At 40.6% G+C, this 16,715-nt stretch overlaps 1 protein-coding gene across 3 annotated transcripts; it reads right to left on the minus strand.

The window, feature by feature from the left end:
• Positions 1-1,996: 1,996 nt before the first annotated feature.
• Positions 1,997-15,744, minus strand: stk36 (serine/threonine kinase 36 (fused homolog, Drosophila)). Of its 3 annotated transcripts, none has more exons than XM_035435282.1 (21): positions 15,648-15,744; positions 14,905-15,022; positions 14,444-14,584; positions 14,209-14,286; positions 13,862-13,992; positions 12,726-12,975; positions 12,085-12,178; positions 11,427-11,593; positions 10,563-10,765; positions 9,550-9,673; positions 9,098-9,226; positions 7,990-8,166; positions 7,629-7,720; positions 7,263-7,326; positions 6,992-7,102; positions 6,203-6,277; positions 5,582-5,699; positions 5,364-5,490; positions 5,036-5,225; positions 3,526-4,512; positions 1,997-2,506 (listed from the first exon to the last, which is right to left on the minus strand). In XM_035435282.1, exons 2-21 carry the CDS (start codon positions 14,986-14,988, stop codon positions 2,402-2,404), a joined length of 3,447 nt encoding a protein of 1,148 aa, XP_035291173.1. In that variant the 5' UTR covers positions 14,989-15,022; positions 15,648-15,744; the 3' UTR covers positions 1,997-2,401. The 3 variants fall into 3 exon arrangements, with proteins under 3 accessions (XP_035291173.1, XP_035291175.1, XP_035291174.1); XM_035435284.1 differs by having other exon boundaries at positions 15,580-15,724; XM_035435283.1 differs by having other exon boundaries at positions 15,332-15,720.
• Between the last annotated feature and the right edge of the window lie 971 nt (positions 15,745-16,715).

Raw genomic sequence — 16,715 nt, forward strand, 5'->3', positions numbered from 1 at the left:
ACATACTAAAATGTTTAGTGTTAAATCAAGTCTTACAGAGTAGCCTACATATGGTCTCTTATGGACCATATACTCCGTTGGAGTTGAAGTAGCACAGGGCATTTCACTGTGCAATATAAACCAAGTTTTCGCGAACACGATTCCATTGATGTCACGTGTCAGGCCGTAGTTTAGTCTATTTAAAAATGGAAACTTTTTTTCTAAAGTAATAATTTCCCCACGTAGCACAGTAAATGAAAGCTGGACTAATTAAAAAGTCCCGAGGTTAGAAGATGGGACACTTATTCATAGCATGCAGACACTTTTCTAACAATTTGGCGTTAAGAGGGTACATTATCACACAACAGACATAAAAGGTGTTTAAGAAAATAAACAAGCATTTACAATTCAGAGGTTGTAATTGTGGCTGGAAATAAAAGTAGTTCACAAAGGGGGACAAAGTTTTACTACGATTCCTATCAAGACTGAGCGCAAAATGGATGAAGCAAATCACAGGCAAATCCCCAAATTCTGAGGAAAACCTACCTGTCTGTCCTAAATCTTGGAAGAAATTCCACCTTCCTGCAGGACAATGAATGAAATCACAAGGAAAAAACAATACTGCAGTGGCACAAGATACTGGCTGAGATTTGATTGTTCTTAACTTTGAAATGACAAGTAAATTTGCAAATAAAATTACACTTCCTCATAAAATCAGGGAGTGAATACTTATACGATACACCTGTTTTATTTTTTTTAAATTTACTTTGCAGTTTTTGCTGACATTTAATTCAATTCACCCGGAGTTCTATATACAAGTTACAAATTAATAAAAAGAGTCAAAATGGACAGGCCATGTTTTATTCAGACAGGTAGAAAGCAAGAACAAAAACAGAACAAATCACAGGCAAGAAGGTGCCATGGTAGGGAATCAGACTTAAGAATTGGCTGACCTGCAGACTGTGCCACACGTCTTGCCACAAATAACCTTTTATCCAGTAGTTATGGGGACAGCCAACCACACTTAACGAACAGATGAAATATAATACACTCACAATAATTAATAAAAGTTGCCGGTAGAATGCTCTGCATTTTGCAAAATCTAAGCACCTGCAATAACTAGTTCGGTAATAACTGGGTTCCGATTCCAGACCAGAGAGCTAAAGCTTTAGCTTTATATAAATTCCTATATAAAAACAGCAAAAAAAACAAACAAAAAAAAAAACAAAAAAATACAACTAAATAAATAAAAATGAAGTGGGTTTGTGATGGACCATAACTCTTTTAATAGGTATGCATACAGCACACAGTGATAACTAGTTATAATGTTAAATGCATCTACACAAGGTGTTTTATCAAAAATAAGATGACAGAAGTACTGGCAGGTGAAATTGCAGCAGTGTAACAGAATGGTAAGGGAACTGGGCTTGCTATGCACTGGTTGTAAGCTAGCTTGGGTGCTTCCACTGTATCCTTGAGCAAGGTACTCCACCAGAATAGTAAATATCCAGCTGTAGAAATAGATTATACGTCAATAGAATGTAAGCTGTGTGAGTTGCTCCAGATAAAAGCATCTGCTAAATGCCTAAAATGTAAATTAAATACTGCAAATTACAAAGTAAATATGTTACATAAGATAACAAGGCAGAATGAACTTATATTAGAAAATCTGATTGCTCTCAGAGGTATGGTTTTCTATATGCTTACAGCCTTGGATCCAAAGGCTTCCTTACAGTAAGGAATTAAGCAAAGCCAGCTGTGTGCATACAGTCTCTTGAGCATACCATTGCAATGGAGATTTTTAATGAGATAAAGCTAACCCCGAATGCTTTGGAATTCTGGTAATGAGTCATTTTTAAACTGACTCATCTCAACCTTGTTTTAAAATCACACACACATATTTATATACATACATATGTTTGTGCATGTGTTTAAATTTTATTTGATGCCAGTTTTAGAATTTAAATTACTTATGTTTGATAGAAACATGAAAAACTGCAGAGAATGGAAGACCAAGTGAGAAAACAACGGTTTATTCTTAAGAACACAGAGTTTCAACCTATAAATACAATAAAACACTTCCCACATTTTCACAAAACGGTTCCATCATCTCAGGCCCAATCTCATCACAAAGTAATTGGTCTCAGAGTAAAAAGTAGGCAGGACATGTTTTAGCATACTAATAAAATGTAATGAGTTAGTGAATCTCGGCAATGGATTGTACGCATTGGAAAAAATGTATATCTGTTTAAACTTGTCACACATCTGAATACAAAACATAAGGCGGTAGGACTGCATGGTCCAGAGTGTCTTAGTCATCCACGCATTAGTGTCTCCAATACCCCTGGAATGGAGGTCAGAGATGGTCATCTGAGCACTTCTAATCTGACAACTGAATGAGGAGCTTGCCTCCGCTGTGAGCTCACTGGGGCCGGAGTTTGTTCATCAGTCTGTTGTACTGACATGCTGAAGATGTGTACTGGGAAATGTGTTGCAGTTTCTCCTCAGCGTCCATAGACAGCAGAGCCTAAGCCACAAATAAGGGAAGAAGTGAGAGGGGCATTAGAGTACAATAAAAAACACAAATATTTTAATAATATAAACACTGAACAGAGAAGGAAGTGCAATCTGATTGTAGGTTCTCTCCCCTTGGATGCCATCTAGTGGTATAATGCACTACAGATTTCTCTAGAAACGGAAGACATACAGATGGTGCTGGAGAAATTATTGTCGTGGTGTTTCTACTGAGACAAGTTTATATGTATGAGTATAAGAATCAGCAGAAGGAAATTTAGAGTTGTATAATGGTAATAATGATGTAATAATGATCATGATGTTCTAACTTCTAGCTTTGCTTTAGCTTGTGTGCAAACAAGTCCTATTCAAACAAATATGGTCTTTGATCCAGTTACAAAACACACACACACACAAACATACTATTCACTAAGGCTGTTGATCTTTTTGGTTAACGATTTGGTGATGAATCGAAAACTCAGAATGTCACCTGCTTTGCTATATGCCTCATCTGTGAACTCCAGGTGTGTCAGCGTGCCTTTAAACTATGGATTATTCCTTACTCAAAGGAAATCTGACATTTCAGGGGTCAGATAAGGCCTCACAGAACAGGCTCTGGATGGACAACTCCCTCCTGCTTTATCTCTCTGAGCGCGATACGGTAACAGGAATTAAGAAGTGACGTCAGTCTAAGCACACACCAAGGACGGTTGTGGTGTACATAAGGGAGACCTGAGGCCAGTGACTGACAACAATTTCCCTGTATGGTCCTGCGGATCAGTCTGAATTAAGATCTGCTGGTGCCGCTCTATCTCTGCAATTCACACAACAAACATATGACGACTAATGAATTGCAGTCAAGGGGGAGTGTCATCACCGTATTTGTTCAGTATCAGGATCAGGAAAACGCCCAAGCAGACCTGAAAGCCAGACCTGTTATTTTAGAAAAGTCTAAATGACCTTTCGTTGGAGCTAGATTTTGTTTCCTGGTCAGCGTACGAACGCACCTGCAATGCCAAAAGAACCCCTTACCTGCCGCAGTAGCTCCTGCTGACTGAAGAGGCAGAGGCTGGTGAGAGCTGCCTGCCGCACGGCATTCTGGGAGTCCACACAGGCGACCTGGAGGAGCAGGCTGGGGGCGTCACACTGCAGCAGCGAGGCTCCTCCCCCTCTGATGCCCGCCATGTTTCCCAGAGCAGCGCAGCAGTGTCGGCGAATCAGAGGGTCCGGATCCCTGAGGAGGGGCAGCAGGACCGGGGCCGCCTCCTGCGCAGACTCCGTCCACCGACCGACCTCCTGCTCACCGCAAGCCTTTGACTGTGCGGCCGGATGCTCTCGGCCTGGCACGGCGGACGGCCTTTTCTTATCCACGTTCACCTTCCCTTCGACAGTAAAACAACCGCCGCCTTCTTTAGCGGGCTCAGAGCCGTCGCGGGAGCAGGCTTGAGCCACGAGCCCCAGCCAGTTGCCCACGGCCCGGCAGGCGGCCCTCCGCACGGCCAGGCTGGGGTCGTGCAGCAGGCCACTCGCGTCCTGGAAGAGCGGCAGCAGCAGCGGGTCGCAGCGGGGCACCAGCGGGTTGACGTTTCCCAGCAGGCTGCAGGCGGCGGCCCTCACCCGGTCGTCCGGGTGGGCAAGGGCCGACCTCAGCAGGGACGGGTCCACGTAGAGGACGGAAAAGGGCGGGAGGAGCGAGAAGCGGGCCGTCTGGGAGACCAGCGAGAGGAGCTCCACCGCCGAGCCGGACAGCGCCTCCGACTGCAGGAAGGCGGCCAGGAGGGAGCTGGCCGTCCGGCCCGGCGTCAGGCCCGGTGTCGGGCCAGTCTCGCCGCCTCCCCGCTCGCTGGCGCTCTGGGGCTTGTCGCCGTCGTCGTCCTGTCCCCCGGGCGGCAGGAAGAAGCCGCAGGCCTCCGTGGCGGAGGCGAAGCAAGGGACCGAGCGCCCAGGGTCGTAGAGCAGGAGGTGGCAGAGCAGAGACAGGGGGAGCTCCAGCAGACAGAGAGGGAGAACCAGTACAAGCTGGAGAATGAGATTCACAACATTTATTGCATTGTTAAAGCTCGGCATGCCTCTGCCTTTTTTATCATCACATAAGTGACTAACAAAAGTGGTGGATACAAAGGTTTGTTTTCAAGGCCGATTCCTTTTTTTTCCCCACAGGATCACTCAATAAATATGAGGAAAAAAGACATTTCTACTCACAATAACAATGGAAATGATATCGACTGTCTTTTTTAAATAAAATATAGAAAATCTAAGTAATACTCACATTTCCTACAGATGATAGGCTGTATTCAATCAAGACAAACTGCAGTTTAATTGTGAATTTACTCATTTGCAACTAGTTTTGTTTTTTGTAGCTTATGACCTAAAAGGAATTAAAATTTGCTATTCAAAGTTAAATGGTCCTGAGGTTTGAGAGAATTTCAGCCTGTATTTTTAAAATTATGGATCAGAACAGGGTCTCCATGTCCAGTTATCTGTATCCGTTAAGAGGGCCGCTTCTCAGAAAAGGCTACAGAATACTAATGAAAATACACACCTGCTGCAGACGTGAGACAATGTCACAACTGTGATATGATTGGAGGATTTTCGCCATTGTTTCATCAGGCACCTCAAGGGCGAATGGGAAGCACAGCAGGTGGCAGCTCATCATTGATAGGCTGTTTGGGCTTGGGTCACTCCACGGGTGTGATAATGTCTCTTCTGTGGCCATTTCCTTCTCTGAGGCACTTTGGGAAAACAATAACAAAGACATCTTAAGTGTCTTTAGTCCATACTCTGCACCACCAGTTTATTCATAGCAGCCAGTAAATACATCTCCTCCGACATACAAAACGCAAGTTATGATAAAAATAGAGGTTACTGACCAATCAGCTGTGAGGAGGTGGCTTAGGGCAGGCAGGGATTTTGTGTTACTATTGGAAAACAGAGGAACGCAGCTGTATGGCTGTCTGATGAAGACAAACAGAGCCAGGGAAAGAAAGATTTGCAGACCTACAGGAGGAGAGAAATTTTTTAAAAATAATTACATTTTAGAAGATTTTACCCCATATAGAATCAAACATGAAAGTATTTTATTCCATACCACTGAGTGATAAAAAATCCTTGTTGGGTGGCATCTCCTCCAATGTAACACCAACTCTGAACCAGAGGAGCTGCCAGAGGCTAGAATCCAGAAACTCTGAGACTGAGCAATTTTCACGCTGCAGAATCACACGAGACCACAATTACATATTTTAAAGCATGTGCCATTAAAGATTACAACCCTATTAAAGACTTTAACCCTTCAGTGCACACATCTTCTGGGGGTAATTTTTCACTACCTGACATATAACAGACTATGGAATGTATAAATTCTTCATATGTCCTAAGTTTGTTGTATCACACCAGCCTAAAGTTTACCATTCGCTCCATTTCAGTCGACCCCCCCCCAGTATTAATTACACTATTTCTGTATTTATTTTCCATTTATTTGGAAAGTCCTTCAAATATCAAGAAGTGTTTTAAAATGAAATTAATTTTAATCATATATAATTGCAGGCATGTATTTATTCATGAAACTGCAATGTATAAGAATGTATATATCATATTACAAATATACTGATATATAGTTTCTTCAAAAACTATCAAATACGTTATGTGGCCTTGCTAATGGTGAATCAACTTAACATTTATTTATTTATTTTTGCCAGTTCCTGGAACTTGCCTCAGAAACAGCCTGAAGGAGCAGTGCCAGGAGGCCATCCCAAAGTCCCCAGCCTTCAGGTAGACAGATACGGTTCTGAAAAAGATTGGGAAACGGGCCTACTGAGCAGCTAATAACAAGAAAAGAGCCCTTGCAGCACTCCTGTTCACCCACTGAAGGGCCTTTTTTTGGTCAGAGACAGAATTTCCCTGCTCATGATTTGTGAGTATTCTGGTACAAAATGGCTGCTGCACCAGTTGATTGCTTCACATTGGCGGTGGCTGAGGTGAGCTTCGCTATAGAGGTTGATCAACATATAGAAAACTCAACCAATCTCCCTATAGCCATGGTAGTGAGAAGGTACTGCATGTTAATGCCACTTAGTTTTCCATTTAATATAATACAAAAAATATCAAAACTGTGCAGGCACACAGTAATTATTTTTAAAATTATTGGCACTCAAGCAAGGAATTACTGGTTAACTAGCTAGCTAGCAAATTTTCACCTATCCACAGTGAGGTGAAATGTGGAATTCTCTGCAACTGCACCAATAAAAGTGCGATTTTTTAACAGACAAATGTTGGACTGTCTCTTACACAGAAACTGTTAATAAAATTGCACTTTAAAAAAAAAAAGATCTTTCAAGGATGTGGGATGTAGGATGTTGGACATTTGTCACTTTCTGTGAGTTCTCCAGGACTTTCCAGGATGCAAAAATGTTCAAGGATAAATGCTAACATTACACGATGATACACATTTTCCAGGCCTTGGCCTTAAATATGGTGTTCTGAAATGCTCATACACACATACCTCCACCGAACTGTGCAGAGCAGCCTCCATTGCGGCTATGAATTTGTCAGCACAAATATCCACAGAAACTCCACGGTAAACGAACAGGGCCAGCACAGATGCAGCCTGAGGCTGGGAAACAGACAGACTCCAGCTTAGGCTGCTGACAGGGAGGAGCGTTCTTAACCGGCACAGTACAGATGCACACCAAAGGCAGGGTTATAGTTAGGGAGCTTGGGGGGAAATTACATGCCCTTACAATACAGTCACTCATGTTAGTGTAGATACTCACTACGATAGGAGCCATGTCAAGGTGGAAAAGAATACTGAGTAAGGTCTTGGCACGTTCTTCTAAACTGTGGCAAGGAGACAGAGAAGGGGTTACTACACAACTCTAAGGGAATACCACAACATTCTACAGCGACTAACAGGTACAGTGCACCTATTCAAAATGTCTTGCCACCGGGGCACTTGCAATGTGTGCAATGTCAGTTTATATATTCCAAATGCATACCTCATTTAAACATTTTACTGGGTGTAACTATTACTGCTATGTAGCCCCTTCCTGGCTCAGTGCTCTAGCTACAACACCACAACACTGTGCTATCTTTTGATAAAGCTTTCAGCCAAACAAAACCGCAATTTGTACAAATTCTACCTTTTTCCAGCTGCTTCCCACTTATAATGTCTTTCCCAGTAGAGTAGCAGTGCTGAAATCACGTCTCCTAGTACTGCTACACACCACGGTTGCTGAGGAGGAAATGGGGATCAATGAGGACCAAACCAAGATCCTACAGCAAGTCCACACTTTTTTGGGGAATTACTCCGCTCCTGTACATCAGTGCGGGGACTTTAAATTGTTTGCGTGGGGAAACAATTAAAAAATTTTCACAGTTAAAATCTAAAATCAGGTTTACCAAGACGTACAACATGGGGAACACATATATGCCTGGGGTGGTGAGGGTGAGTGAAAGAAATGTGGTTTAATTTGTTATTTATACTTTTTAATTTTTTACCACCTTCACAACTGAATTCTCCATGATTTCCTCAATCAGGTCAAACAGGAAGTGAGGCAGTTCCATTTTCAGGGCCATACTCATGGACTCCTCCGCATCCACTTTCCGAGCCAGCAGGTTGCTAAGCACTTTCAGAGGCTGACGGATTCGACACGCCCCTTCCAGCACACCATCCAATAGCTGATGAGGGAAAGAACAGTGTAATGCCTCATTACCACTGAGGTGAGTTCAAACCCAGTTTCCATCTGCCCCAGTCTATTTGAACTAGTGTTGGAAATCACAGTGTAGTAGCATTTCACAACTGCACCTTGATCAGAAGCAAAATTTTACTTCAAGATTTTTTTTTCCAGAGACCTTTTGCCTTTTTTCTCTTTTATCGATCTAATATCCTCCATAGTTAGGCTGCACTTTAAAACCATTCATTTCAACAAAGTCCTGAAAATTAATGGGAATGAATTGGGAGCTGGACAACCAGGAAAAACAACAATGCCATTAACAATCAGCAGGGACAGCTGATGTTGCTAGTTTTCACACTATGCAAATACAATAGGGTAGACCACACAAAATTACTTGTGTTATACCAAAGTGAAATATCCCTTTTAAAACAGGCTAAAATAAGTTTCTGATTGAAAATTAACTGTTGCAAGATGGCAGCATTTATTTCATTCGATCTGGGAACATCGCCTTATCTATCCTTTCCACAGAACTTATGGTTAGTTGCATATAACATCAACCAATTTAAGGCCTATAAGACGGATACGATTTATGCTTGGAATGAGTAAAAACACAGATCATTATTTTTCATCTTGTTCTTCAGTAATACCGTCATTTTCTTTTGTTTTTGCAGGGAGACATATCCACACATATAGCTGGATATTTACCACAGCTTCAAGTAGTGTAACTTTCTCAAGTTCATTAACAGTGCCCAGAACTAAGCATCAAACATCAAACATGCAACTTTCTGGTTCTAAGCCTGATTTCTTAAACCACCCGGGCACCCTCTTACTAAAACAATGTATATAAACATTAACATAATTCAAAGGTCTAGTCAATGGGCAATTTGGGCATGAACACTCCTGGACAAACAACTGAAGTCAAAACGGTTTTGCACCTGAGCTCTGGAAGCAAGTAACCTCTCCCTGAGACGATCCAAGACAGCTTGATCCAAGCCTACAGAGGTCTGATTCTCTGGGTTTGTGGTCTGGACCAAATGCATCCACTCCTCATCACTATCAATATCCTGCACATAAATAAATATGGAAATAATGTGGGAAAAATGAATTTAAAACACTTCTCAGACATCTGTTTTACAGGTTTTTCAGCACAGTCAAACACACACACACTCACAGGCATCTAACCACGCAAACTTTAAAGTACAATATTAGAGAAGATGGAAAACAACCTTATATGTTATACAATTAAAGAAAGAGGGGCTGGTGCATTCTGGGAGGTTCAATTTGAATTGAGATGACTACATTACACCTGCCCTAAAGATTAGATAAACGGCTGCTGTACATTTTGACTGTGCCAAGCATTTAAAAGGTTTTAAGCGCAAACACTGACCTCATTCTCGAGCCTAACAGAACCCAGACTACAGCGGGCCAGGGGCTGCTGCTTCAGGACCTGTCTGGGCCCAATTTCCACAGAGGGAAACTCTTGTGCATAATCTCTGCTGATGGGACCCATCCTGGAAGGCACAATGTGAGTGCATTCACTTATATAGACAGAAGAATTGACCCGCATATGACCGGTAACACTGAAAGAATGAATTTTTTCTTTTAAATTACATTTTGTGTTGCAGTTTAGCAAGGATCATTATACATATACAGTACTGTGCAAAAGTCTTAGGCACCCTAGATTTTTAAATATAATATATAGTATATATTTTGTCTTATGTGTTTATTTTTTGTTTTCTGCACTAGTGTGTCAGTAGAAAAGAGCAATTTTGAGATTACCAAACATGAATTTTCCAAAAAATGAAAATTTACAGATACATTTTTTATTTTGTTAAATAAAGTAATATTTTAAGTAATAGACTTCTTTCCAGATAAAAACTTGATCCAGGGTCTCTGGGATTACCTGGACAGCCAAAAGCAAGCGAAATAGCCAAAATCTGCAGAAGAACTGTGGCAAGTATTCCAAAATGCTTGGAACAACCTACCAGCCGATTTTCTTATAAAACTGACAGACAGTGTACCTAAGAGAATTGATGTAGTTTTTAAGGGCGAAGGGTGGTCACACCAAACACTGATTTTATTTAGTTTTTAATTATTTACTGCTCTTTATATTATTTTTTCGATATTTAGAACCTTTGACTTCATTATTTTTGAAAGCATCTTAGCTGTATAGCATTTTTTTACAGCTGCCCAAGACTTTTGCACAGTACTGTACATGTTAGTCACCATGTATATACGGTACCTACATATGACTGTGTATATGTATACACCCATTGCATACTGGTTCTGTTATTTCACAACAGCCAGTTTCATTTTTGTGTTCTCCTGTCTAGAGTCCCTGGAGTACTATTTAAACATCCAAAGAAAGTATCCAAATACATATTTATGTATGACCTGTACCTGTCTTCCCGGGTCTTAGATGGCTGTGGGTGGTTTGGGAGGGACAGAATGACTGATGGTTTCACTGCATCTTTATCCACAATATTTGGGGACGATGCTGACCAATCCTCAGAAGGCACACTTCCATCTGCAGCAGTTCTCAGAAGTGCCTTGTCGGAACGATCTCCCTTTTCACCACCCAAATGCGTACTTGTTGCAAATTCCTATGAAGTGCAATGGCATTAACCAGTAAACAATGTTACTTGAACACAGCAGTGTGATTATGGTTCTAAAGCATCAGTGGCATAAAGACTTAGTACATAGGAGTCTACCTCCACATCTTGCAAGCTAACACAAAGATGGACACTAAGAAACATCATGTCACAGAAGGTGTCAAAAAACGGTCCATGAGTTTCATGCAATTCATGCCTTCACAACAGGGTCCAAAATTTACACCTGCCAAGTGTAAATCACACAAGCCAAGACTAAGATCCAAGACAGTCTTTAAGAAGAAAAGCCTATCCTTTGCCTATTAATGATCTTGTGTACACTAAATCCTTAAGTGTTCTGTTTCTCATTTAAAATGGTTATTACAGTAGGGAATGGTTATTTTGTTTAGTGAATTGATTGAAAATTACACAGGTGACCACCTAAGATGAGAGCGTAATTTCATTACTTTGGCTCGAAAAAAAATACGTCCAGCTGGTAATTTTGTAAATCTACCCACCACCCTGACAGCTAAGCCAAAAAGTTCATTTGAACCCTGCTTCACACATTTCCAGGAATTCTGAATCTAGCCAAACCAATGCTTGAACCACAATTTAGCTGAACAAGAACAGACTTAGATGAAAGCCCATTCCAGGTTCCGTCCTTTCTGGGCTGTACCTGTTTGCTGGCCTTGTCTTTGCCTCTCAGCTCCATGGCTTTGCGCAATAACTTGCCCTCGCCACAGCGGGGCACTGCTTTCTCCTTGGTCTGCTTCAGTTTCAGAGCCTGCTGGTCCAGGCTAGGAATCACAGTCAGGGGGCTGTCAGAGCTGCTGTCTGATAAAACTGCCAAAAGGAACCAACAGGAAGCCCAGAAAAAAACCACACATAAACAAGATCAAAAACAGGAAACAAAAAAACAAAAACAAATAGGGGCCTATTCAGACTTGAGTTATGTGCACTATGCAAAGTAAAATTAAATCGATAATTCAGAGCTTGAGGTTTAAAGGGTGCATAAGTAAAAGGAAGATAGATGAGATTTATATTTGGGGTTCTCCTCACTCTGACTTGCTCATACTCTGACTTAAACATAAAAAATGCTCAAAAATCTGCCTAAATCTGCCAAGTCTGAAGTCTGTAATGCATTTTTCCTATTAAATTGGAAGGGCCAACTGGCTGAATAAGAACCAAGAGTGGTAAGTCTGCCAACAGCCAAAAAAAAGACATAGGAACTTATCCATAACCTTACTGTGCACAAAGCATTGATCTAGCACAAATAGTTTCTTTGTAGTATGATTCATGAGAATGTAATCCAGTTCAAATGATAAAAACTTCACCTAAAACTCCATCAGCTACGAATGGATGCTCTAAGAGGTCTGGCCAAGACAGTCTCTTCTGGGGGTCTTTTGTCAGCAAGCCTTTTAGGAAATTCTGTCAATGAAAATAACACACTCTTAAAACACCACACACACACGCACACAGTGCCCGTCATGTTTTCTTTTTTTTTTCTGTACAATTTGCTCTGTACAATTTCATATACACTTTCAATAGACTTTGGTTTCACCATGGAGAAATTACAGCACCTTTCATACATAGCGCTGCATAAAAGGGGCCATTTCAGGGCACTATAAGGTTTGGTACAAAATTTTGTTTGGCTTCACTGAGTGCCAGGTGTGATAAATTTATTAAACAAAAATTATTCTGCCAAAATAACAGATAATTCGCTGTCTCCAGCTAATGGGAATGGGTTATTCAGATAATATCTGATAGTTAATTCTGCATTCTGTCTCTCCTATTTACAGCTCACCAGCTGCCATGTGAGATGAGATTGCATACCTATTGCCACTGCTTAGCTTATGCCTTACTTTCTGCGATGTGTCATCCCTTTTCACCACATGCATGCTGGCACTGCAGAAGTTGCTTTGAATCACAGCGTCTTCCTCACGAATAAATAAGATTGTATGTTGCTCTACTGTACCGTGCAGGCCTGGCTCATGGTTTCTGGCCACTTGACTGGATCTTTGACAATCAGCTGAACCAGCTGAAAGATGGAGTTGGTGTAGAACGGCGGTGCTCCGGTGTGCAGCTCATAGAGGATGCACCCCAGGGACCACAGGTCAGCTGTGTGGTCGTACGGCTTCTCCTCCACCAGCTCTGGAGACATGTAGAGAGGAGTGCCCTTGATGGAGGTCAGAACGAGTGTGGAAACACTCATGGCACGGGCAAACCTGCGACAGGACGGGACCAGCCAGAACGCCAAGCAGTTAAGAAAAATCACAAAACAGCATACCTACAAAATCTGAATGTGCCATTATGTCATTTAAACAATAAATCATAAATAATAAGCAGGGTCCCAGGTTTTATCAGATTTGCCTATTCTATGACTTTTTAATAACTGCAAAATGGAATAAATGTACGTTCAATTTATTTCTGCAATAATTAAAATTATTGTTAAATGTGGCCACGCTGATCACAGAAATTCAGGTTGAACACTTTTTCACACATTTTTATCAGAACATGTTTGTGGCTGTCAGAGCAAACACATGCCAGTGATCTTAGGAAAGAGCTCCATTTTGACAAAGCAAATACTCAGGTTAATCACAGAGACAAGTGCACGGAGGTCTATTTTCATGGCAGAAAAAGCACAGTAGGACAGAAGCATTTCCCTCCATAGGAGATGGATATTATGAGAGCAGTGGGTGTGCGTCATGTGTCAACTTCTGTGCAGCTGGATATAAATCATTCCTGGTCACCAGTATTTATTTCTCTCAGCCACCTCTCTCCGAGAAGCAATAGCAAATGGTAAGAATGAACAATACAGAAAAACATGTGAGGCATCCCAACTTCTCCACTATATTATACTAGAAGCTTTCAAGAAATTTTGAATAGATTCACACACCATTGGCTGGTTATGCACCATATAAGCTATATATACAAACGTCATTTCACATGACTTTACAGTATTATAAGATTTCTACTGATTTGTACTTACAGCCTATATAAACACTTCTGGTATATAATCTGAAGTATTTTTAAAGGATCTGCTATGAAATGCCTGGGAACCTTGTCTTATGCAGAATGCTCACAAAAACCCCATTGATTCTTGAGACATACCCAAAATCACACAGCTTCACGACTCCACCTTTTCCCAAAAGTATGTTCTGTGGTTTCATATCCCGATGAAGTATACGATGAGAATGCAAATAGTACAAGGCCGAGACAAGCTGGTAAGCTATCTCACGCACCTAAACAAAATGACAACACAGACTTTGAGAGACACATTTAGGGGGAGAATTTCAAAATGGTGATCAATAAGGATGAGCCTTATTAGACTTATTGCAACTTTGAACCATGGAAAAGACAGAAAATACCAATCTTATTCTTGTGCGGTGCATGTGGTGACACTGGGATAGCCAAATAGGTTACCAAGTAGAAAAAGAGGTATGAAAGTCACAACCTACCTGTGTTTCAGGCAAATTTCCATCATCCTCCAGAATTTGAAAGAGCTCTCCTTCTGCATACTCCGTCACAACAACAACCTGTTACAAATGTGAATCATCAGGGGTTCCGAAGTGCATTTGATTTGATACTTGTATCCAAACTGTAAAAATGTTTACAAAAACATAGACAAAAATGCAATCTTGCCACTTGTCAACTATTTTCCCGAGATGTAAAGTGCACCCAAAACTGTATTACCTCTCTTTCAGTCTCAAAGCTGTCTAGTAACAGAACAATGTTGGGATGTCTCAGTCCTCTCATGATGTCAATCTCTCTCTTCAGACTACGCAGTTCCTTCTCTGACCGGCCCACCTTCGGAATGAACTTGAGGGCCACAACCTAAGAATACAGCAAGGCCATTATAGCAATCTGATTTAGCGCAACCGAATCAAAGGTTAACATGTTAAATGCATGCACAACTAGCTACCGTACAATAGTACAGTATTACAGTTAGTGCTAACATTACTAATATTACTAAACATGGCTAAAATTCTTGGTAAAGGTAGCTATATTTAAGTTAATTTCACCAAAATACTGTTTACAATGCGCAGACGTATTATTAGCTATTGTCATATTCATTATGATCAATATTGCTAACTAACAATTATGTATCAAACTCCACAGCCTCCACCTCCAGCACTTGCAATAATTTGCCCTACCTGGCCACTGAACTTCTTGCGTCCTTTGTAGACACGCCCAAACGACCCTTCTCCTATCATCTCCAACACATGGTAAGTATCCATTGTGGTAGCTGGGTAGTAACGAATCTTTACCTAACTAACAAGAAAATAAATGTTACCTTCAGCTTGCCTGCTACATACGCCGCTAGCTACATGTACAAACAAAAACAAAAGGAGACACTCGGTTGATTAACAAATAACTGGATACTTTATGAAATATAACAGATGTGTTTGGATGAGACACGGTTAGTAACCATAGCTCAGCTTGGTGAAGTCAATTCCAGAGAGCTAAAAAGCTAGCATAGCAATAACAGCTCGTTAGATTACACAAACTCTTGGTTGAGAAATTCGCCTAACCAGTCAGCTGCCGAGTGAACATTAAAAAAAAACAACTTGGCTAAGTTACCTGGTCAGCTAGTTAATAAGCAAACTGAACGAATACTCAGCAAATTATAGTCTAGTTTGAGCCCGATTGCTTAACCTAGAATGTTAGCTAGCTAAACACAAGTGCTTTGTGGTACTAGCAATATAGCAATATAGCTAACTACCAACGTCAAGCTAGTTAATGTTAACAAATGTATATTTATCCAAGCGACTGTAGCTAAAGTTAGGGTAATTGATAGTCAGCTGTTTTAAACAGGTAATTTAACAGACCGAATTCATATATTTATTCCACGAGTAGCGTGTATGTAATTAAAAGATTCTCGAAAATCGAAGTTTACATCTCATCCATCGTTGTGAGATTGCTAGTAGATTAGTCCACTTCGGCATACTGGCTAACTTCACTGTTTTGAGAATCAAAAACCGCCTAGCAACTCACTGGTACATAGTGGAAAGCCTTGCGAGAAAATATAAGAGAAAATTGAAGAATTATTTAACGTCTTCATAGTATTATTGAAAAGTGCAAATATATTATTTGTAAGTCACAGATGTTCGTTCTCTTTTTTAATTCACAGTGTTATTTTTTTTTAAACTAGAAAATAAGCTCAGGCAATTCACAGGATAACTAAAACTGTTTTTTTTTCTACCGATGGCCCTTAACTTAACAACCAATTTTGTGTCTTAGCAACGGCCAAGTGGAGGAAAAGCCGTTAATCGACGATAGAAATTGCATTGTTTTAATGCAGACTGTGTGTGAAATTTAATCATTGAGTAAAACCTTTGTCAGACCTTTACCAAAGAGCATATAGACCTATGAGAAAAAAAGCATAAAGGAATTAATTTTATAAATTCATGCGCAAATCGAGCAAACAAAGAAATTGTTGATCTATATATATATATATATATATATATATATATATATATATATATATAATAAAATAGATAATGGATGGGTAATGGATGGAAGGGCCATAGACTACCTTGCATTAAAACCAGATATTGCATTTGGATGAGAAACTTAAACCATGCAACCAATTCAGAAATTTGTGGGAAATCGAGGTACATTGTTTGTCTCTACAATGTTTGCACGCTGCATTTCTATAATCAAGGGTTAAAACTGCGTGACAGTTAGGTTTAAAGACTACAGAAAATGTATAAATTCTAGAAGTAACGTTACATATACAAAACACAAGATGGCAGCATTTTACTATGGGCTAGCGCAGGGGTTCCCAAACTCGGTCCTGCCCCCCGTGTGTTCAGAAACCCAATAGGAGCCTATTCATTTACCTCGACTTTTATTTGATCCAAAAGTGTGACCTCTTTTTATGTATTTGTTTGTAATGTAGCACGAAATATGTCTTGGAAAATAGTGGCAAAAGTCAGGGTCAGTGCAACGTTCTTGATAAATC

The sequence above is a fragment of the Anguilla anguilla genome, chromosome 9 (assembly GCF_013347855.1).
Source record: "Anguilla anguilla isolate fAngAng1 chromosome 9, fAngAng1.pri, whole genome shotgun sequence".
In the NCBI taxonomy this organism is placed as follows: Eukaryota; Metazoa; Chordata; class Actinopteri; order Anguilliformes; family Anguillidae; genus Anguilla; species Anguilla anguilla.